This window comes from Pelodiscus sinensis, chromosome 20 (genome assembly GCF_052426305.1).
Source record: "Pelodiscus sinensis isolate ZL-2025 chromosome 20, ASM5242630v1, whole genome shotgun sequence".
In the NCBI taxonomy this organism is placed as follows: domain Eukaryota; kingdom Metazoa; phylum Chordata; order Testudines; family Trionychidae; genus Pelodiscus; species Pelodiscus sinensis.
The window spans coordinates 8,551,891-8,575,330 of record NC_143071.1 but is presented as its reverse complement, the minus strand read 5'-3'; the positions used below and the strand labels follow the sequence as shown (position 1 = coordinate 8,575,330).

Genomic DNA, 23,440 nt, shown 5'->3' with positions numbered 1-23,440 from the left:
TTAATTCAGTTATGGTGCCTATTTCATATTTTAATTTTACTATGCAGAGAGCAGTTAGACACCATATAAAACTAAAAGTAAACTATAAAAAGTATATACAATAGAAGTATTATATTCACTGAGATCTGCTAGTTTGAGAGTTTTGGGGCGAGGGATTTGTCATTTTTATACGTGTGTATAGTACTTAGCACAACAGAGGTGCAGACTGGCTGTGACCTTTAGGTACTACCACCATATGAACAATAAAGAGTAAGACAATGCATAACTTGTTAACACATGAAGCAGTGATACTTTACATCTATTTCAAACCATTAACAACTAGCATATTTCCTGTACTGAATTATCATCAAGCCAACACCGCATAAGATTTTCAAAGCTGGATTATCCAGTGTCTGGAGATATGGTTAACTAGAGGAGCTGGACTGCAGAAAGCTACCTTTCCACCGTCACCATTCTTCTGTTGTTCAGCATTACAGAAGGCAAGACACGCAGACAGCAGACCTCAGGGGACATATTTGATCCTGGAATACCTTAATGTAACTAGAATTTAGATAGCAGAGGCATAAGTACAGTGACTAGAAACTATGTATCTATATATTTAATCCTGACATACAGAACAAAATGTTTTAGAGTTCATGTATTATTCTGCTTTCAAGAAATGGAAAGGAAAGATGTTTCCCTTCTGGGAAAGGCTTTTTTCAGTCAGAGAGAATTAAATGAATGTGGAATATTTTGCAGCACAATATGGAAGTAGCCAGCTGGAAATATATTTCGAAGATAAATTTCATGTAGCAAAAAGCAGTTAAAAGACAGACTGATGTTTTTTACCTACTACAAAGTCTGCTTCAACCTATCTGCACAGAAAAGCAATCATAATATGTTAGGACTATATTCTGCACTACTAGTGTAACAAAACAAAAAGACTGAATTCACAAAAATTATTTGATAGCAGATTTCAAGAAGAGGGAGCCTCATCCTAAACTCTTCGGTGATCAGGACAGATTTGGGCAGTTTTTAATACTATTATTGATATTTCCATACACCGTTCAGTACCATATGGAGGTGATTAAACAACAAATCAGTGACTTACTGTGTGCTAAAAGGCATCAACCAGGAAACATCAGCAAAAGGTACATTAAAGTCTGTTCTGAAAGCACTGACTCCAGAATATGAACAACACTGTCTATTGAGCCAATATAACAACATGTGTAACACTGCTTTCCAGAGAACTTCATAATGTTTAAGGAGGAGCAAAATATTTGGGCTTTGGAAGAGATATTTTTGGAAACAAAGTTCATTTTCCTTCATAACAACTTCTACTCCCATCCTGAAGCTACTATACATTTTTTCCCCTTACATATTAGTAATCTAAAGGGAATGAACCAAACACTGCCCTCATTCACAGCCCTACAACACGAGTCAAGGAAACAGAGTTTCATTGATATAGCAGGGCAAAAGAAGTCCCTTATAAAATAAATTAAAAAAACAAACATGTCATGGGTAAGGAAAATAATAATATATAATGAACATATCATCACTGAATATTTAGTCATTTTAATCAGAAAATTACCCTGGTGTTTCAAGAGAAATTAATACAGAAACTTGACTTTATCCCAAACCATGCCCGATCTGGCACATCAATCTATACATTTAAAATGGATTACATTTTTAATTAGTATCTGTATTGTTAATCAGTATGGTTATCTAGAACAGTGATTCTCAATAGGGATGACTGTTCAGTTAACTGATATTTAAGTAACCTCATGAATTCTTATTGGTTAATCGACTATTCTATAGTCCCCAGAGGGAGGGCAGCTGCCACTGTATCCTAGACAGCAGCAAGGGGTGCCAGGCGGGAACTGGTCCACAAGGGGAGCCAATTTAAAAAAAAAAAACAGCTACCCTCATGGACCAGCTGCCTATCGCCCAGTGCTGCTGCCTCTGATAAAGAAGCAGCAGCGTGGGGTGGAAGCAACCCCTTTCTGGGGAGGCGGTGGCATTTGAGCTCCTGGACCCGGCGTGAGCCAGAACTGAACTGAGCTACCTGCCCACCTAGCTCCTAATACACTTTAAATGCAGAGCCACCACAGGAGTAAGGTCCCAGACTTGGCATGAGCCAGGACTGAGCTGGGCTGGTGGCCAGTGTAGTAAGAAATTTACTGGCAGGGAGGGAGGGAGGAAAATGTGTATATTCTATAGCATTAACCTATAAGCTTCTGATTATCGGTTAATCAACTACACTATTACAACCCTAGTTTTCAAACTGCTATCTACAGACCACTGCCTTCCAAGTGGTCCACAGCTCGAGCTCAGCCCTGCCTCCCAAGCTGGGAGCCGAAGCTGGCACTTCAGCCTCACCCACCCCTCCCTGTGAGATTGGAGCACCAGCGCCAGCTTCCTGCTGGGGTGGTGTGGGGAAAGAAAGCCCTGAGCCTCACTGCACAATCCAGCTCACAGGGAAGAAGTGGAGCCAGAAGCGTCTCCACACACTGCTGCTTCCCCTTCCCTGGCTAGGGGAACAGCAGCGCATGGACATGCTGCCTGGAGACTTTCCCCATTTCTCCCATTGGCTGGAATCCAGCCAATGGGAGCAGCAGGAGGCCAAGCCTGGGGCACAGTGCCTGGAAGTAACAGAGTGCTAAACCAATTAAGTGCCCCTCACCCCCTCATGCCAAGACCCTGTACATCCAGCCCACTCCTGCACCCTCCCTCCTGGCCAGACACCCTACCCCTGCCCTGCACCTGCATCCTCGCTTGCTCCTGCACCCTCCCTCCAAGAGGACACTCTACTCCCAGCCTACTCATGAACCCTCCCTTGCTCCTGCATCCTTCACCTCCCCCCCCCCACCTACCGCCAGCTGGACACCCTACCCCCAGCCTGCTGATGCACCCTCCTTCCTGCCCAGACACCCTACCGCTGTACCCATCCTTGTTCTGGCCCCTGCCCAGACACCCTGCTCTCAGACTGCTCCTGCACCCTACCCCCCCTCCAGACCTCACCCCCTCCTGCACCGCACCACCATAATCACTTACTGCACCCCACCTCCTTCCCAGGTCTGCACCCCCATCTCTATTCCACTCACTGGCAGCACTGTCCTGCATACTGAATCCCTCATTTCTGTCCCCTCCTCAGAGTCTGGGGGGGGGGGGGGAGGTCCATAAAATCCATTAACCCTGGAACTCAAGAACAGTATATCTGGCCTACGGGAAGCCCTGAGCCTCCCTGCCATGAGAACACCAGAGGAGCGGGGTTACCCCGTCTCACTTGGAGGCCACATCAGTGACGGTTGGGGTTTTGGAGGAGTTTTTGTGCTTCTCACCTGTGAGGTTTCCCAGCTGATTTTTCTGTGGATCAGTGGACCCCAATCCAAAAACAGTGTTCCCACCCCTGGTATAAAGAAAGAAAACATGGAAACCTTTTGTGTTGGACATAAATTAATATTTTAAGTTTGATAAACTAACATGAGTAAGTCAAAATACTTAATCTGTTTAATCATTTAAATTAATATTCACTTTCTTACTGGTTAAATTAAACAATTCTCCCTAGCTGAAGCAGTAGCAAAATGACTCGGGTGGGACATAAGTAATGCAAGTTTCCATTAGCAACTGGTGGTCCACAGAAAGGTTTGCACTGAGCCAGGTGGGCCATAGGCCAAAAAGTTTGAGAATCACTGTTCTAGAAGTACAGTATTATGAAAACAATTATAGTAAGGACTGCACAAAGATAGTTATCTTCATATAAAGGTGCCTCCCGATAACATTCAGAGTTTGATTTTTAAATGTGTTTCTGCATTTCTTTGTTTCCGTTCTGAAGGTTAATGGCTAGTCTGGGTACATCAAAGGAGGACAGGAAACACCTGATATGGATGTTCATCAGGCCGCAGCTTTATTGTGTCTGTGCGCACGCACAAACACACGCATTTCTGAGATTACCTGGGAAATAAAATTTATGACAGGCAAACCCATGTTTCTTCAAATCATTACACAGGGCTCCACAAATCCCCCTTTAATTTCCACCCATGTCCCCAGCCAACCCATGATTTGGACCTTACCATCCACCACCCTTGTTGGAAGGTTAAGTTGGGCTACGAGAACAGGAGAAGAAGAGAGGGAGTTGGATCCCTGCCATGCTAATCAGAGGAGTCCCAAACCCCCTTCCCCATTCTGTTCCTTTATCTAGTACCTTCTTTTAAGTCCATTACCACGCCATTTATTTGATCCCTGGATACTATCAAGTACCAGCACTGGGCGTCCGCCCAACCTTACAAAATAAGTTGTGACATACAGCCTTACCACCTTCTTATCGAAAAAGGTCCTCCTTACCACTCACTGTGGGAAGGCAAAACATCTTCACTCCACGAAAGCCCATCTGCTTAAGAGAAAATTTCTTCCCAGTCCCTAACAAACTTGATGTTCGCCTCCACTAAGAAAGGGAAGGGGGTGCTGGCATTGCTTCTTGTGTAGAACAAAAAGGCTTCTCCTACTCAAGGCTTGTAGCTTTATGCCTTTTCTGACCTCATTTCCTGAGGGGGAGAGTCAGTAACGCAGAGTTGTCTAGTGTCCACCTCTTTGCAGCAGTCTCTGAGCTCACCCCCATTTCTCCCAGCCATAAAGCGGAGCAGTCCTTTTCTGGTAAGCCCAGACAACCCCTCCCTCACTTAACTGGTGCAGTCATTTAAAAGCTCTTGGATAAAAGCAACTTATAATTTATCCTGTTTTTGTTTTTTAAAGACAGGTAACTTTCTACACAGCAACAATCCATAACGTATTAATTAAACTGTAAACCCCCTAGGGCAGGAACTGTTCCATGTTTGTACAGAACTTAGTACATTGGGGTCCTGAGCTGTGACTTGGCCCCTAGGCACCGCAGTGAATATAAATAATAAATGCTGAACGTACTCTAATGGCTTTTAAATAAGTTGATCATTAAAGCCTTAGTCCTGCAAGGGGAGCTGTCTACATAGACTGTTCTCCTTAACCTACACTGGGCTCCTTCAGTACACACTGGTTCCAACACTGTGAATAAACTACATGCATTTTAACCTTATGCAGACTTCACTGTTTAAAAGGGCAGGGCATGCACAGCAGCTGTTTTTTTCAAACCAGGCAGGTTTGTCATATTAAGGCCTCAGTTTGGACTAACAACCTACATTTCTAAAAATAAAGAAAAATTGTCAGCTGCAGAAAAGCACCGATACTTCATTTTTTTCTTGACAAGCTCACATTTCATGTTGAGCACTAAGTTTTGGTTTCCGTCCAGAATCCAGATAAAATGCTCTATGACTTATTTTCCATTTAGAATGGTGGGAGCAAGGAGAAGAAGGGAGTAAAATAAAAAGGCAAATAAACCTTTACATTAGGGGCCCAATGCACATTTTCAGAGAAGTGTATCACCTTGGAGAAAAAGCAAAAGCAACTCCAGGCAATTGGAAATACGCACCAAGCGCACATCTGCACACACAAAACTGTCTAAAAAATGTTACACATTTCCCCTCAGTAGATTAAAGCCCAATTTATGCAACTACTTAAAGTGCCAGCAAAAACTTGTTCTGTATAAGAATAGTTTTAACTCCAAGTCAAATAAAGTTATACTGGAATCCACACACCACTCAAAATAATGTATTTGACTGAGACAGGAACTACCTTTAGAGCATATTTCACTGTATTTTTTTAATGTTTCAGAGTTGATTTTCCAATAGCAATAACTTTGGATATGAACAACTTAAGACAAAGAACTGAGTACCTGCCATTGCCACTGGACTTGAGTTGACTCCTGCTGATTTCAATATCTGGCCCTAAGGGCTACTTCCTACAGACTTTTACTCTTATGAGAGGTTCCATTAACTTCAGTGTCAATGGTGGAATAATTCACATGATTAAAAAAGTCTAGGAGCTTCACAATCTTAGTTGGAAACTGGATTTTTTTTTTTAGCTTCACCTTTTTTCAAATTCCCTTCCCAACATTTCATGAAATTCCAGTTATACCAGGGAAAGCCATTAAGAACACTTGCTAAACTCCAGCTCCAATATAATCAGTTTAAATGTTATTTTGCAAGTTAATTTACATGAACTGAACACTTGCATGGCTGGGTATTAGCAGGTGTTGTGGTGTTTTGTTGGGCAATCGTGCAAAACCAAACTGAACAATAAAGAACACACCAATTTTGTCTGCCCAGGACTCAAACTGGTTTGTCTGTCATCTCTGAAACAGATATCACTCCCACATACTGTACTTAATTAGAACATGAAGAGCTTCACAGAACTACTCTTAGGGCAATGAAACAGTCCTTTTCTTTAACTGTAAAAACTACTGGGATAGCTAACTGATTCTAGAAACAACAAAAAGTGAACATGTTAGGAGTCTACAGAGAGGGAAGGTGGAGCTGTTGTTGTGGAGACGTAATTCCAGAAATGAGTCAAAATGCATTTATCTGTGTGCCTCCCTGAGTCAGATCTTAGAAACAAAAAAAACCCACACACATACACACATGCAGTAAGCCTAGATTCTCCAACAGACGTTGCCTGGAAAACAAGTAAATGACGTACTTTCCTCTTTTAATAAAGCATTTATATATCATGAATAAATTGTGAACTCATTATTGGGCACATGGTATTATTTTATTTATAGTTTTTTCTATGGCCCCTTAGCAAACCAATCAAGCAAGCCCTTTCACCTACCAGAGTGACAACTTCTATGAGGACCTATACAAGCTGTTCTTAATGAAGGATCAGGATTATTCTAAGACATACGAGAATTTGACAGCACAGCACAGAAAGCTTCCCCAGCCCAGTATCAGTGTTATATTAAAGTGTACTTCCTTGCTACTTGACATGTGTGTTGTTGGGACAACAAGGGGGGGAAGGGACAGAAGCTGTGCGCAAAACAATTTCAAACAGAAAGTAAAATTAATGTATTTAAAATTGGTTTAAGAAAAAATATATTTGTTAAATTTTCACCTGCAACAGATTGCACTCAAATTACTCCTGAGAGAATTGTGCACCACTGTGCAATACAGAATTTTGCAGAAATTAATGCTGTGCGTGCAGAATTGCCTTTCCCCACACAGAAATGGGCTGCAGTGCTGTAGCCACTACTAGGGGACTCTGGACCCAGGAGAACCCAGCTCATACAATAGATATTGCTGAGGAGAAAGTGGAGAGAGCTAGAGGGTTCCTGGCAGCTGCAATTCCCAGCATGCCCTGAGGGAAGGAGAACGCAAGACACAGGAAATTCCATGCAAGCCTGGGACTGAGCATCAAGTTTTTCCCTCTGGACCCTTGGGCAGATGGGGCAGGTGTCTGGATAAATGGAGGAAGTCATCTGGACTGGAGGGCCCCAGGAGGTGGGCTCTGGCAGGGAAGGGAACAGAGCAACAGGAACTGGGACATCCTAGAGTTTATTTAAAGCTTTACCCCTGGTTTTATATTGTTGGAGACATACTTGCGGACATGTATTTTGAAATACATTGCCAAAATAACTGCAACTGGTGTGATTATATCATGTCTTTTGACAAATAAAATTTGTCAAATTTAATTTTTTTGGTGCACACCACCGCAGGATCATCATATAGACCTTAATCCTACAGAAATAACTTGTAAGCTCATAACCTAACTCCCTTTCAGATTCTCAGTTAGTCCTGTAAAACTGAAATACCATCTTAGCATCGGGCTAACAGAAGTGTTCATTAAACTGATTTATAAAGCTATAACAAACATAGCACCCCACAGAAATGGAATTTTCAAAGGGGGTAATGTATTGCATCCTTTCTGCCTGTAAAAGTTACATTGGCATCAAGAGACAGACAACTTTAGGATACTTTACTTCCAATTTCTGGGAACAGAAGCAGTGGCAATTCAATACATTTTGCTTTCTTTGAATTAGTGAAAAATAGAAGAAGCTAGCACTCAGATCTCATATGAGGAAAGCAATTAATATGAGACTACTAGTGGGAAAACACGACAGAATAGAAAATCTGTCACATCCCTAGCTCAATCACTCAAAGAGAACTTGTGACCTCTCCTCTATCAATATGTTAAGACTGGAAAAAGAAATCAACATATGCTGCATGTGCAAAACATGCCAAAGATCTCTCTTCAGATAAGAAATATAGAACAGGAATATTAGAGACTCCCCATCCTGGGAGTATTTTCCCCATCCTGCCAAAAAGTTTTTATTATACAAAATTAAGTTTTCTTCCTTTTTATAAAAAAATTAAGTGGGTTTAAAAGAACAAGATACAAGGGCCAAGGTTTATCTCAGAGAGCACAAGAGAAGGAGTAGTAGGTGCAGGGGACACAAAAAAAGGATCTTATATTGTAGTTTCTGAACATGATCTTTGCTCTGCAAAGAAAGGGAAATGGCTTGGCTCCCAATTGATTTCATTTATTATGTATTAACTGAATTATTGTAGTACCCAGAGGCATCAAACAAGACTGGAGTCTCCTTGTGCTAGGCACTGCACATAGTAAGAGTTTCAAAGAGCTTCCAATCTAATTAAGATGAGATGCAACAACCAGGCATTACAAAAACAAAAAAAATCACTCAGAGGGAATGGAACAAAATAAAGGACTATGTAGCACTTTAAAGACTAACAAGATGGTTTATTAGATAATGAGCTTTCGTGGGCCAGACCCACTTCCTCAGATCAGAGGAAGTGGGTCTGGCCCACGAAAGCTCATCTAATAAACCATCTTGTTAGTCTTTAAAGTGCTACATAATCCTGTATTTTGTTTCAGCTACACCAGACTAACACGGCTACATTTCTATCACTACTCTACATGCAAGAGGGAATGGAGGGAGAGAAAGACACTAACAATAGAAAAGACACAGTTAAATGGATTAACTAAGCATATTATTAGTTCTTTAAATCAATAACACACAAGTAAACCCTACAAACTTGCTGAGCAGTTAGTCAGCCTCAATTATGTATTTAGAAACTGAAGTGTGTGGAGTTTTGCAAAGTAGACACTGAAGTAGTAAATTAAGAGGTCAAGTTTGCAGTTAGGTGAACACAGACTCTGAACATGGATAATTTTACTCAACATCACAAAATCTCATCTTATGTTCACTGCTGGAACTAAAACTTATTCTTACCTTAAGGACCACACCCAGATGGAGGCCCAAAAAAGAAATTACATGCACATGCACAAGCCCTAAATATCTTCAATATGTACCATTCCTGTTCTTTAAAACAAATATGCCTGTTTTCACAAAGAAAATGGAAACAGGTGAAAACAAAAAAATATAAAATAAACAAGGTCCACATTAATGTGTCGTTATCAAAGACTGTTTCTTTAAAGAGAGAAACATTCATATTCCAGAAGACAATTTTTTTTTAAAACGTGTCTAATTTTCTGCGTTCCCACTATAAAGATTGCAGATAAGAGGACAAAAAGCATTTCCCCATGACAGCCAGTTTTCTATCTTGCTTGACAATGGGAAAAAATGACTTCCATGATCTTACAATGTTTTCACATCAACAATCACAAGAATAATCTAGAAAGAATGAAAACTGTTTCAAATCTTTGAGAACAGCTTAAGCAGACCTGAATGCAATTTGTTTACTAGCAGTCCATCAGAGTTACAACATGCTGACATGTGTCTACCACACAATATTAATGTTTAATTACAAAGTAGACAAAGTGATCACAAATGCAAGTGTCCAAAAAGAGGGCGTTAACCGTTGCACAAACTTCTATAGTGATCAAATTTTAAAGCTAAGTGCAAGATTCTCCCTATATAGCAGGGGTGGGCAATAATTTTAGAAGAGAAGCCACTTCATAAATTTCTGAAGTGGCCCCAGGCCGCCCCAGAAGGGGGAGGGCCAGCACACTTCTGTGCTCCCCTGCCACAGACCCTGATTGGCCTGGGGCTGGGGGAGCAGATGAAGTCTTTGCCTCTCCCCAGAGAACCGCCAGCTGTTCTGAACAGCTGGCAGTTCCCTCCAGTCGCCTGCACCCCTATCTGCCCCAAGGTGAATCAGGGCCTGGGGTCAGGGAGAGCTCCCTTCCCCCGCCTTGCAAGGGGCACATGGCGCTTAGAGTGAACCACCAGCTCGTGGCTCACTCTAAGTGCCACGCACCCCTGGCAGGGGAAGAGACTTTGCACGCTCCCTCCTCCCAAGATCCTGAATGACCTGGGAGCAGGGGAGCCTTCTTGACCGCCGCAGCACACTGTGTGGATGTTTTCAGAGAACTATCCACGATAACTCCAAGATTTCTTTCCCGATTTGTCGTAGCCAAATTAGCCCCCATCATACTATATGTATAGTTGGGGTTATTTTTTCCAACATGCATTACTTTACACTTATCCACATTAAACTTCATTTGCCATTTTGTTATCCAATCACTTAGTTTTATGAGATCTTTTTGAAGTTCTTCACAGTCTGCTTCGGTCTTGACTATTTTGAACAGTTTAGTATCATCCACAAACAGTACACGTTAATGAAATGTTAACAAAGTTCACATCTAGAATTGGATCCATAACAAAAATTCCCTGAAGTCAGAAAAGATTCAAATGGATTGCTCTATTTCAGGCTGACTTCTAATACTATAAAATTCAGCCAGTGTTTCAACATTTACTACAATAACTGAACCCTGTACACTGACTACAGAACAGAGCCAGAAAATGCTGATATAACTGTCAGTTCAGAGCAACTGCACACGTTCCCCTTCCTGGTCCAGCAAGGGCACCAACCCTTAGCCATTACCTCTCTCAGTGATCTACATCCTTTTTCCTTCTGACCAGGTTATTTCCAAGCTACACCATTCCCTGTCTCCACTATGTATTTCCCAGTGCAGACAGGTTGCCCAAAATTGCTGGCTTTTTCTTCAGAGATGGGGCTGGCAAGTGTAATTGCTGCAGTTAAAAGTACCACATTTTTTTCTAATCATGCCCACTTTATTCTTAAGATAAGAAACCAACAAAAGAACCTAAATGCAGGCTAAGAAAACTTATACTGAATAAGTCCAACCCTAACAGTAATTCTGGTGGAATTCATCCTTCAACTCCTTAACCTTAAGGGAGTTCTCGTGCTCACAAATTCATCCAAGTTTCAGCTCACAACAAGCACTCGCGTTTCACCATTAATATATGGGGTATTTAACCTGGAGTTCCCAGAAACAGGTTATTAGCATGCAGTGGGTCTTTCTCCCCAGATGATATCAACAAGGGGTTAGCTGCAAAGGGGAGAATTTGCACCCTCCTCACTTAGCTGCTGCAGGAAAACCTCTGAACTTCCTAATATTTAACCTATACATTTTTTGCTTATCGGATAATCAACTACACTATTACATCCCTATTAAGAAGTGGTTTTTACTATAAACCAGAATGAACTCAGCAAAAATCTCTGATAGACACAGAATTTATACTAGATCTACAGTTATAAAAGAGGAACTCTTTAGGACACCAACTGTCCCAGCACACAATATATTGGGTAGGGCCTGACTGGGGCTTTTGAGCATTAAGGAAATACAAACAACGCTCTGATTTTACTATTTTTTCAAAAATGTAAAGGATCGCTTTAACTTTAAGGTGGGTTTACACTCAAACCACATTTTGCAAAGTTTTATAGGGAATCAACAATAAAAAGAAACATTATCTTTTCAATTTAAAAGATCAATGAAAATTTTTTTTGCTATCAGATGTCCTCTTCAATGTTGATACCCCAACACTGCAGCACAGGCCGAGTGCATGGTAACTAGAAATTGAAACATTATTACAAAGGAAAAACCACTTTTGCAAGGTCCAAAGCAAATTGAGTACAAAAAGTACACAAACAGTATTAAAAGTTAGCTCAATTAACTTTCCGTTTCATCATGTGTGGGTTAAGACAAGAACTTCAACTACATTTTTAACCCAAGACTGTCAGTTTAAATAGGAATATTGGAAGTACTTAGTATATGATTTTCCTGCAAAACAAGTTACAAATATGGCCCAGTATGAGAGACACCTAAAACGTGCAGCATTAGCTCTAACAGTTTATGTTAATATATACAGTTAGGATTTATGGGTTAATTCACAAGTTGCTGGCACAAATACTCCCACTAATCATAGTCCTTTGTGGCAGCAAATTATCAAAACCCTTTTAGGTTTGTTCCATAAATGAATATTACCAGGGAACATTTCACCTCCCCTTTTCTATAACTTACTGCCAAAGACAGTTTAAGCCAAGTGTGGTTTTCAGAAAAATTACCCACACTCAAATTTGTCTGTAAAGCTAGTTTGAGTTTAGCATGAAATTTTACCAGAGAGTTAAAAAAGAGACCTAAGAAATAGTTTCTTGTCATGGAGACTTTAGAAGACCAAGAACTACACCAGAACTGTGCTAAAAGAGGTCACTATAATAATTTTTTCCTTTCCCTTTCTTTCATTCTGAAATTGTTTCATCTTTCCTCTGACTATAAAAGCCATGCACTTTTTGTAACATACTTTCTAACTAGAATCTTATAGCCCTTCTACTTCCTTGTCCTCATTATTTTCAACTGAAAGACTTGCCTGGAATTGCTCACATCCTTCATCGCAGGAGGCTGGTGATGTGGGGGGGTGCAGGAGTCAGGGCCAAGTCTTGGGATATGTAGGGGGGCTCAGGGCAGGAGATGTAGGGGGTGGGAGTCAGAATTAAAGAGGCTAGAAGGGGCCTAAGGCAGGAGTGGGGAATGCAGAAATCAGGGCGAGGCTGCTTGTCGGCTTCTCCCCAAAGGCCACAGGGGCCACCAGCTTCTCCCCAAGGACAGCTGGAGGGGAGGGGCAGCCTGGGGTCATGCAGCAGCTGGCAGTTGCTTCATGGGGTAGGCCAAAAATAAAGTTTATTTTTGTGAACCTGTAACCATTGAAATTTTCAGCGGGTACACATTTACAGGTGGGGGGCAAGTGGGAGCCAGTGGTTGCAGAGAGTGGGAGAGGGGTCAGCCAACTTTCTGTGTGTACCAGCTCCCGCCTGCTGCTCCCCTCTGCCCCACACTGCTGCCTCCGATACAGAGGCAGCGAGGGAGAGGGGATGCATGTAAGCGTGATGGTTAACCAGTGAGCCAAGACAGGCTAGGCTATTTCCATTTGCCCATCATCTAATATTTCTCTAGATCTTTTTTGCTCCATCTGATTACCCTAATTAAGAACGTAAAGGGGAAAATAGGAAAAAACCTCTAGCACTTATTCACTTCAGTTAACGCCATGTCCTAACCTAAAGTTCCCCATTAATTCTGCACTTCAAAGTTGCAAGGCTGCTAGGAGTTAAGCCGTCTGATCTCAAACAACTCTTTTCTTTTATTATTTAGAATAATAAAAAAGAGGTAAAAGAAAGAAGGGAGAAGGGAAATAAATGAACAATATGTTTTCCATCCACAGCAGAACTTTTTTTTTTTTTTTTTTTTTTTTTAAAAGAACTAGGATTCAAGTCAGACAGCTAAAGTGCAGCACTCCCTCCCCACCTCCAACTGTCATCAGTGACAGTGATTCAAGATTCAAGGACACTCATGGTATTTCTAACTAATGTGATTTCACTTTAATCTGTATCAGCAAACAGCAAAGTTCATCATTTAAAGAGGATAGTAGGAAAGATCAAATACCACAATAAATAGTGCATTAACACACAAAAACATTTGGGATTAAGAAATGTATTTTATGAAATTAGCAAACACGATAACAAGGAGAATTTTAAAAATTATCACATTCTTTATTACTTTTGACCATGTAAGATCAGAGTCCAAATGCACAGTCCAGAGTATCCTTCAATAATGTCAAAGCACAGAAATACTGCTTGGAAGCACAAGAAACACGTGGGAAAACATCTTCAGGCTCCAGAAAAAAAAAGTCACTTTTAAAGCAGAAAATCAACTACTATTTCTGTATTCACTGTTGCCAGTGCCAAGACAACATCTTGGATATGAGACAAGATTGAACTGTGATCTTCACCTCCTATGATAAATATCATTCATGCCAAACAGACCTATTGTCAGAAAATTATAATCAGAATTTAACCCTACCAGTTTGATTGTTGTAAGAGAAACCCTCTCAGAAGTTAAGCAGAGAACAAGAACTGCCATACTTGACAGCAATCCATCTAGTCCAGTATCATTGGTAGATAACTGCAAGTATCAGTTGCTTAAGAGAAAGATGCAAAAAACTCTACTGTAGGCAGTCACGGAGCAACACAGGGGAGGTTAAGAGCTGGCTCATGAGAAAGTTGAAGAGCTTTTTAACTTGATTTACTGTATTGATCTTGTTTAAAGGTTTTTTTAAATCTTTAAGAGTATAACATGCTCGCTAAAGAGCCAGTTCATTCCTATGCTCTTACCCACTTCCTTGCAAAACATTGAGCACAAACAACTATTCACATACCTGAAACTTCCCTCCATGCTCCACCAATTTCTATCAGTAAAGTGCAGTAGTGAGAGATAAATCAGTGAGGCCCTTAAATTTCAACATATTATATACTTGCATGCCCATAACAGTGAAGTACACCAGAAAAAAAATGCAAATTTCATAGTAAGGCACACTTGCTATGAAGCATACTTGCTTTTCTTACCAACTGAATTTTTATAAGTTCACCATGAAAAACAAATGAATTCGTTCACAAAATAAATGAAGAACAGTCTCACTTAACTTGTATCTACATAGTTGAGGGAATTTCCCATGTTCAACATTTAAATAATTCCTTCACTAGAGACCAAATTTTAACATCTTTAATGGGATAAAGAGCATCACTCCATTAAAGATTTGGCAATATGATACTGGATCTATCATTTAAAACGAGCAAAATAAATTATAGGGATAGCAGGAAGATTAAAAACAATGTTTTTTATTTATGTAAATTCTGTGATAAAAACATGTTTACACAGTGGACAACAGACAAAATATAGGCTACAGTTTTAGAAAGGGGGATATAAATATACTGTAGTCACTTGTGCTTCCGTTAGCAACACTACAGGAAACAAAAATAGTAGCAATCGGTATATTTAAAAAGGCATCATCCCTCTACATGAAATATTTTGTTTTTACAAGTGCCAGCTAACATCAAAATAACCCTGCCATGAAATTGCTACAACAGTGTGCGCATTCCTCTACTTAGTAAGTAAAATCCGTATTCAGAATGGAAAAATATGGTTTGAAGCATTAGCAAACAGTCATAAAAAGTGTAATGAGGGAAAGAGCCAGAAGGCTAACTACCAAGTACATATGTACCATCAATAGGACAGGTAAGTTATAAGAAATTATAGCATACTGATGCATATTAAAAACATTAAAAGGTAAAAACACAGTATATAGAGTAAATTAAGAAAACTATTGCTAACAGAATAAATACTGAAAAATATGACAATGTTGCAGTCTATAAAGGCTGTAACAGAGCGTAGCAGGAAATAAATATTAACGTAACTATCCTAACACAACTTACAACTAGGGTTGTCAAATTTTTAATTACAGAAAATGAAACACCCTAACCCCACCCCTTCTCCGAGACCACACCTCCACTCACTATATTACCCCTTCTTCAGTAGCTCGTTCTCCCCATCTTCATTTACTGTCACGAGATTGGGGCAAGAGTTGGGGGTGCATCCAGGTTCAAACTGTAGGTGCATGGAGTTAGGATGTGGGAAAGGTGAGAGGTCTGTGAGTCTATGTGGGCTCTGGGAAACCGCTGGAATCAAGAGTTTGGAGTACGAGGAGCTCCAGGCTTGGGCCAAAGGATTTAGAAAGTGAGGGAGTAAGGGGTCTGGCTTTGGGCTGGTGATGAGGGGCTAAGGGTGTGGAATCAGTCTCCATCTGAATTTTTAGGTAAAATGGATGAAGACTAAAAGCAGATTTGGACATCAAAGAAAATCCGTAAGAATAAAAGGCAATTCTATTTTCTCACAGACCCACATATGCAGCACCTCCTGACAAAAATGTTCTCTGTAAGATAGAAATTGCATAAACATTTTTTCTATAAAAAGTTAGACACTGCACTGTATGCAGATTATAACATTTAATTTGAGTAAACTGTCAAAAGTAACTTCCTGAGTTTCAAATTTTATATTTTAAAAAACCTTAATTAAATAACTTGACCTTTTCAAAGCACATGAAGACAGATTACTTGCATGGCTTTTCCTGGTATGTTTGTTTACTTTTCTGTACATTTTAATCTTAGGCTACATTTAAAATGAAGTGTAACACTATATGCCAGTGAATAAACTACTTGAGACTTACCTTGGCATTGAAATCCTTGTTTCCCAAATCCCCTGAAAGGAAAAAAAAAACACTGTCTTAATATTTGCAGTTATTGTTTCTTCCTACTAACCTTCTGTACTAAAAATCTCATACTAAACTACATTATTTCAGGTTTTGCCCCAATACAAAACAAATCATTACCCCATCTATTTCAAAGAGGAGAATTATAATTGATTCTATCTATGTAATTTGATTTTCTGGCAGCCATTTATTTTATTTTTATTTTACAGGCAATTCTGGATCCACAATTAGTGTCATCTGTGACTATTACATAGTGTTATAATTCACTCCATGCCATGTATATACTTACAATATTAAAAATACTCCAACTACTAGAGGGGGGGTATAAAAAACCCATGGATTCTAACATGAATTTTAGTATGCGTGATGAGATTCAACTATATGTAACAGTGAGAGCAGATATCAGAACACAGATGTACGGAAAAGGGTTTGAAGTTGGTGTTTTGAGGCGTTTATAAATAATAAACACCTAACAAGGAAAATAAATTAATAATGGCCATGGCTTTAATATTTATTGTACTTCTAATCTTTTTAAAATACATTATTTTAATAAGTTATTATTGTTTGGAATGAGGATTAAAATATGGACATAGTATTAGCGATGGTACCCAGACTTTATTAATATTATTAAAATCTCTCTCAAAACACCAGTTAATTTTTCATTTTGACATTGAGTGCTCTCTCCCAATCAACAAAAACAAATGTTATGAGTCCTCATTTAGACACTCTCTCTTCAGTCTCTTTTGAGGATGTCTTTTATCTGAGATAGTAGCTACAAGAGTTTATACTGAGAGAAAAACAAAAACCAAATTACAAAGACAAACAGCCAGCAAAAAGCTTTAAACTGAATATACCTCCCATTAGACACAACTGTGGGGAATTCAGTTACACCATTTATGATTAAACAACAACATTTAAACATTTATTGTGATTTAAGGAAAAAATGGTTGGAAAAAACGTATGTTACTTCAGTAAAAAATGTACTTCACATTTACTTCAAATCAAAGTTGACGTAAAAGCGATATCCAACTTTACAAAAAAGTTACAGTTTTATCTGAAACTGTTCTTGTACTGTTATTACAAACGGTAAGATCATGGTCCTTGAAAAATTATGAAACTGCATTTGCTTATTTACTCTGAGTACATTTGACAATACTTTGCATACAGTCTTTTCACTAATTCCCTGTTTGTGTGGGTCTCTCACTCCACAACACAAAGAGAGAAAATCTGATTTTGTTTTTCTAAAATATACAAAAGCAATTTTAAAACCACTGAAACAGACAAAACTAAGGCTGATCACAGAACCTGAAACTACTTTTTAGGTTGTTTCTTATTTTGTTAGGTGATTAGATTTCAACACAACAGTGTTCTCTGAACAGCCAAACTGAAAATGCATCGTTTCTTCATGGTTTGTACTGATTTTGTTTGATATTAAGATAATCAAATTTCATTTTGAAAAGCAATAGCAAAACCCCAGACAAATTTGCAGAGGAACTTAATCCCACTGAAATATTACATGTTCTTTATTCACACTTTCTAAAGTTTAGTAATAGTCACATTCTTTATTTTTACTGGAAATTGTTACGGGAATGCAATTGTTAAACATCCATTTAATTACCTCTGAAAACGCTGTACTTGCCATGTTTTTGGTGCAAAAGCACCCAGTATTTCATCTTACTTTAAAACAATCATGAAAAATAATGTACTGAAATTGCTGCATGCTGTCTTTGAAGAACATTTAAGAGCTTCCTAGACTTACTAGCAAGGAAAGATCAGAGCGTACGCTACTCTTACCACCTGTCAACAACAGGATATCCTTTCACTTTCAAATACATCCTGTAATCAGGTGCCTTTTATCATGACAGTATTGTTTTTTAACACTGCATTATTTATCTGTACCAATACATGCTGACAATAACCCTGCAGCATTCTTTCATACCTGCCAAGTCTCATTCTTCTTAGATTTATTGTGGAGCACATTTTAAATTCTTGCACTTTTACAAAAAAGGGTCTTACAATTTCCCTCAAACTGTGATAGTGTGTGAGAAGCCAGATTTTATTTTTCCCTTTTACATCCATCTACAGTCTGCCTATGTCCATTTAACTCACTCCTCGCCCCTTAGAATTCCAATTTTGTTGCATGTTCCCCTCACTTGCTTTACTGTTTGCACTAATAGAATCAGTCTCTCTCTTCCATAGCATCCAAGCTACAACATGCACTATAAAAAGAGAAATTGAGAATGAACTTTACGCCAAGGGCCATGCCGCTCAGTCACAAACATGCAAGCTGAAGGAGCCAGACAAACACAGTGTACATTCAGTCAGTTGCTGCATTCCCCTTAAAATCTTCTCACACTGCTGAGCCCCAATGAACAACAGGCCTTACTTTCAGCAGTTGTCTCATCACCACCCACTGCTCTTACTGATAGTGGGAAAAAGTGGGTGCTCCACAAATGTGAAGATCAAGCCCTTAAGTCTTTCCTCTCTCCACACAAGTCGTAGGATGCAATATTAAAAGAAGGAAGCACATAAATACATATAATTTACAAGTGAGCCAAGTGCTCCACCCATTCCCACTGCCTCACCCAACTCAGGATCTGATAAATCAGTTTGCACATCTACTCATATCTGCCTTGTTGAGCGGAGGGTATAGGATGCAGCTAAGCCAACCACATGCAAGCACACATTCCAACTCCTCTGTCTGGCCAACCTTATGAGTGAGCTGGGTATGCCTCTTGGATGAGAACACGTTAGGGACCAACAATTCAGTTTTTGTTCCTGGATCTTGAACAGTTTGTTAAAGAGCTTTGCAAACTGCTACAAGCGTAATGGGACTCTAGCACAAGTGTCAGATTGAGTCTAAAAAAAAAAAAAAAACCACCCAGCTCTTTCAGATTCAGGTCTAGTCAAGTAGCCTCTAACCTCACAGGCAGGAGGAATGATCAGTGCTAAAGCAGCTGCATGCCTCTCTCCTGCCCATCACCACCACCTCACTATGCTGTGTATGCGACAGAGCGCACTCATGAGTCACCATGCATCTCGCTCACAGCGCAGCAAGGCAGCAGTGGCAGGGCACACACCTGCCACTGTACTGACCCTATTGGCAGGAGGCAGCCAGAGATGATTCACAGACATGAAAAGCATGAAACCACTACCCAAACAAGCCCAGGGACATGGTGAAGGCAACCCTGATACCAGTTTTGAGGGAAGTGTTGGGTCCAGGTTGTACCTAAAGAGAACTCAACATATTCGGCTCAGGTTTGGAGCAGCCATGCCCAGGCTGGGTTCAGGTCAAGCTTTAAAAGCAGCTTTAAAAGCCAAAGCAGATTTCTAATGTGATTATATTCTTCCCTTTCTCTCAACAGCATATCCTTGGTAATCACTGTACGCAATGTATTTTCTAGTATCCCTGCCCTCCACAGGCAGCAACAGGGAACACAAGAACATCAACTATCACAAAAATAATGAAAAGGCAGCAAAAGTTTTTCTGAGTCACTGGAGAATGGTACAAACTCTAGAAAGTGGGGAGGGCCTTTACCAGATTAAATCAGTGACTGCAGAATCTGAGTAGTAAGAGATTAGATGTACCTATGCCAATGAGGATCAAGTAAGCACATCTGGGAGACTCAGCAAATGAAATCAGTGAAGCGACAGCACAACTTGGATTGGTGGAGGAAGCATAAGCACATACGGTTGTCTGGAGGAGATGGGGTGTATCATGATAAGGAAATAGATGTTTCAGAGACAGAGGATAGTCCAAGCAGTAATCCCCAGGATTAAATTGATCCTGTGGCTGCAGACAAAAGGGTGGGTGCATACCTGAGGACTCCAGGGAATTTCTTGCCCTAGAGACTCCAGGTCATTTCCCAGGGGCTCCCAAAGAGCCTAGGTCCCCAAGAGGCTCACTAAATGAAGTGCAATGGTTGCAAAACAAGGGTGCATGTACATTATGCTACAGATTAAAGCGTATGAGAGGTGATGTAGAATTTTCCCCCCAGAGTTCAAGCTAGGGGAGTCCACCGTTAGGGCCACCAGTGGCTGCAGGAAGCGGACAAAGTGTGTTCGCATAGGTGAGCTACTGGGAGGAAGTTGGCAAATTAAGTTAGTGTACTAGCTACAGAAGGTGTGCTGAGCAACAGGGGTGAATACATAGGTATGTTGGGTTGGAGGCAACATGGGGGCGGTGGGAAGGTCACAAACTAAATGAGTGCAGTGGGGCGGCACTAAGTGATCAGATATGGGGAAAGGCGCATGGCATGGAGGAATTCCTCCCTAGAAAAGGTGTGGTAACAGGGCAAGGTACAAATAGCATAGTAGAGTCTCTCACCAAATTAAATAAAGTGCAGCAGCAGCATAAAGTGCACTGGCTGATGTGGGTAGCTCATGGGGCATCCCAAATCAGGGGGGAAAGACAGATGTTACAGTTATGGTAGCGGGAGAGGAAGGCGGGTCCCATCAGATGAAGTCAGTGCAGCGGCTGTAGGAAGTGGGCTGGCTAACAGGACAGTGTCTGAGGGGAGGGAGGGTAATGCAGGAAGTGTGGTCCATAGGGAAGCTGTCCCTCACCAAAAGTCAGTGCAATGGCTGCAGGAGGGAATGGCATAGGGGCAATATAGCAGGGTCTCTCACTAGATGATGACACTAATGCCTGCAGGAAGGGGGCTGGCTGAAAGGATGAGGCAGTATAACAGGGGTGGGCATGAAAGTGACCCCTGGCAGGCCACCACTGCTGTATTTTCTCATGCCTCCACAGGCACGGGAGATTACAACTACCATTGGCCACGGATCGCTATTCCCGGCCAATGAGTGTTGCGGGAAACGGCACAGACTGAGACACCACTTCCCACCTCTCCCATTGGCCGAAATCAGCAATACACAGCCAACTGGAGGCGCAGGTAAATACAGCAGGGCCAACCCTCCAGGGGCTAACTCTGACAAACTGGATCTGGCTTGAGAGTCAGAATTTGCCTGCCGCCACAGTATAGAAACCAGGGGCAGTTTAGGGTCATAGTAAGCAGCAAGAAGCAGTACAGAGGTGATATAGGGGCAGTACAGGAGCAGATATGGGGTCTCTCATTAAAGAAAGTAGGTGCAGTAGCTGCAGGAGGAATACTTGCTGGGGCGGCAGGGATGGTAAAGGCAGCAGGAAAGATATAGGGGTAGTATAAGGGCAGTAGAAGAGCAGAGTAGGTGGGGTCTCACCAGATTAAGTGAGTGCAATGAGGACAGGAGGGAGGTTGGCAAGTGGAAGCAGCAGGGAGCAGTACCGGGGTGTGTCGGCAGATAAGTACATGCAGTGTTTTCAGGAGGAGTGTAGACTGGGGGACGAGAGTGGTGACGGTAGCAAGGAACAGTATGGAGTACAAGAGAGTACAAGAATGGGGCAGGGAGTCTCTCACCAGATGAAGTCAGTGCAGTGGCTGCAAGAGGGGAGTTGGCTGGGGGAACAGGGAACAGTTTAGGGGTGATATATAGGGAATTTGGAAGCAGTACAGGGGTGGTGTTGGGACAGTTCAGGAGCAAGGTACAGTATCTCACTAGATGAAGTGGATGCAGTGGCTGCAGGAGTGGGGCTGGCTGGCGTGTTGGAAAGAGCAGTATGAGGCAGCAAGGGAGAGGCATGAGAGTGGTACAGCAGGGAGGCTCCTTCATCAGATGAAGTCAGTGCAGTGGCTGCATGCAACAGGGGAGCTGGTAGGTAGGTAGGTAGGATCAGTAGGGTGTCATATGGGATTATATAGGAGCAGCATGGAAGCATTATGGGGGGGTATAGTACTGGCAAGGTCTCTGACCCGATGAAGATGGTGAAGTGGGTCCAAGAGAGGGGTTAGCTGGGGGACAGTGTAAGCAGCAGGGTGATACAGCAGAGGCAGTATGGGAATGGTATGGGAGGAGATAGGGGTAATATGGGAGGAGTACAGAGCATATAGCGGGGGTACTATGGGAGCAGTACAGGAGTGGTACAAAGCAGTAGAGAAGCAGCAGTGGGCAACATAGCACCGACAGCATGGAGTGGTATAGGAGCAGTTACTGGGGGATATAGCAAGGATAGTAAGGCAGAGACAGTACAGGAGCAGTAGAGGGGTTGTACGGCAGGTGCAGTGCCGAGGTACAGCAAGGAAAGCTCTGTCACCAGCTGAAGTTGGTGCAGTGGTTGCAGGAGGCGGGGGACTGACTGGGGTGCGGTGCAAGCAGTAGGGAATGGTATCTGAGCAGTATGGGGGTAGTGCAAGGCAGTAAAGGAGGGGTGCAACACAGCAGTAGGGGAGCAATGTGGGGGTCATAGAGGGGGAGCAGGAAGTGGCAGGGGGCAGTTGGGAAGCGGTACAGGAGAGCAGCAGGGGCAGGCTCTCGCCAGATAAAGTTGGTGCAGAGGCTGAGCGGTGAAAGCCGGAGGGGGTGGTGGAGGGGCAGGTGGGGGAGCAGCACAGGGAAGTAGCAAAAGTCGGCGCAGAGGAGGGTTGGCTGGGGGCGGGGAAGAGGCCGTTGGGGAGCCGAGTGGGGGAGCAGCGGGGACGGGTCTCTCCCCAGATGAGGCGAGCGCAGCGGCTGCCGGAGGAGGGCTCGCGGGGGGAGCCGCAGGGGGGGCAGGTCTCTCACCAGATGAAGTCGGTGCAGTGGCTGCAGAACGTGGGCTGCTTGAAGAAGCGCGCGATGAATTTATGCTCCTTCACCTCGTGCACGTTCTTCTGGCGCAGGGCTCCCTTGCGGGCGAAGCGCTGCACCGCGTCCGGGGCCGCGCCGGGCTCGGGGCCCGGGAACACGTCGGCCATGGCGCCCCCTCGCCGCTCCCGCCGGGAGCCGGGCTGAGCCGCCAGCCGCCGTCCGCCCCGTCCGGCCGCCGCCGCGCCTCTGGCAACTGCCGGGCTGGGCGCTGCCTCCTGGCCCTGACGTGGGAGCTGAGCGTCGGGAGCGGGAGGAGGATCCCGGCCCGCCTGCTCCGCCCGCGGGCTGGCGGGCGGGCGGGGCGACGCGGGCCGGGCGGGGAGCGCCGCTCGGCCGGTCCGACTCCCTCCTGTCTCCTCGCCCGCCGTGACAGGCCGGCCCCGCACCACAGCCCCCCCCCCCCCCCGCCCTCGGCCCCCCCCGCCCTGCCCAGCCCAGCCCCCCCCCCAGCCACAGCCCCCCCCCTCCCCCCCCCGTGTGGCCCTTCCCCCCCCCCACACACAGCCCCCCCGCTCCTCACTCACAGCCCAGCCCCCCCCATGTGGCCCT

At 42.7% G+C, this 23,440-nt stretch overlaps 1 protein-coding gene across 2 annotated transcripts in view; it reads right to left on the bottom strand.

Annotated features, from left to right (window-relative positions):
- PRKCA (protein kinase C alpha) overlaps nt 1–23,235 on the bottom strand; it is a 347,315-nt gene extending 324,080 nt beyond the window's left edge. Inside the window, exons 1-2 of one of the 2 annotated variants that reach the window (XM_075903949.2) lie at nt 22,826–23,235; nt 16,184–16,215 (exon numbers count right to left, since the gene is read on the bottom strand). In XM_075903949.2, the coding sequence (XP_075760064.1) occupies nt 16,184–16,215; nt 22,826–22,998 (205 nt within the window). In that variant the 5' untranslated portion in view covers nt 22,999–23,235. The remainder of the gene's footprint in view (nt 1–16,183; nt 16,216–22,825) is intronic. The other variant, XM_075903950.2, reaches the window with a different exon arrangement.
- Nucleotides 23,236–23,440: the final 205 nt, after the last annotated feature.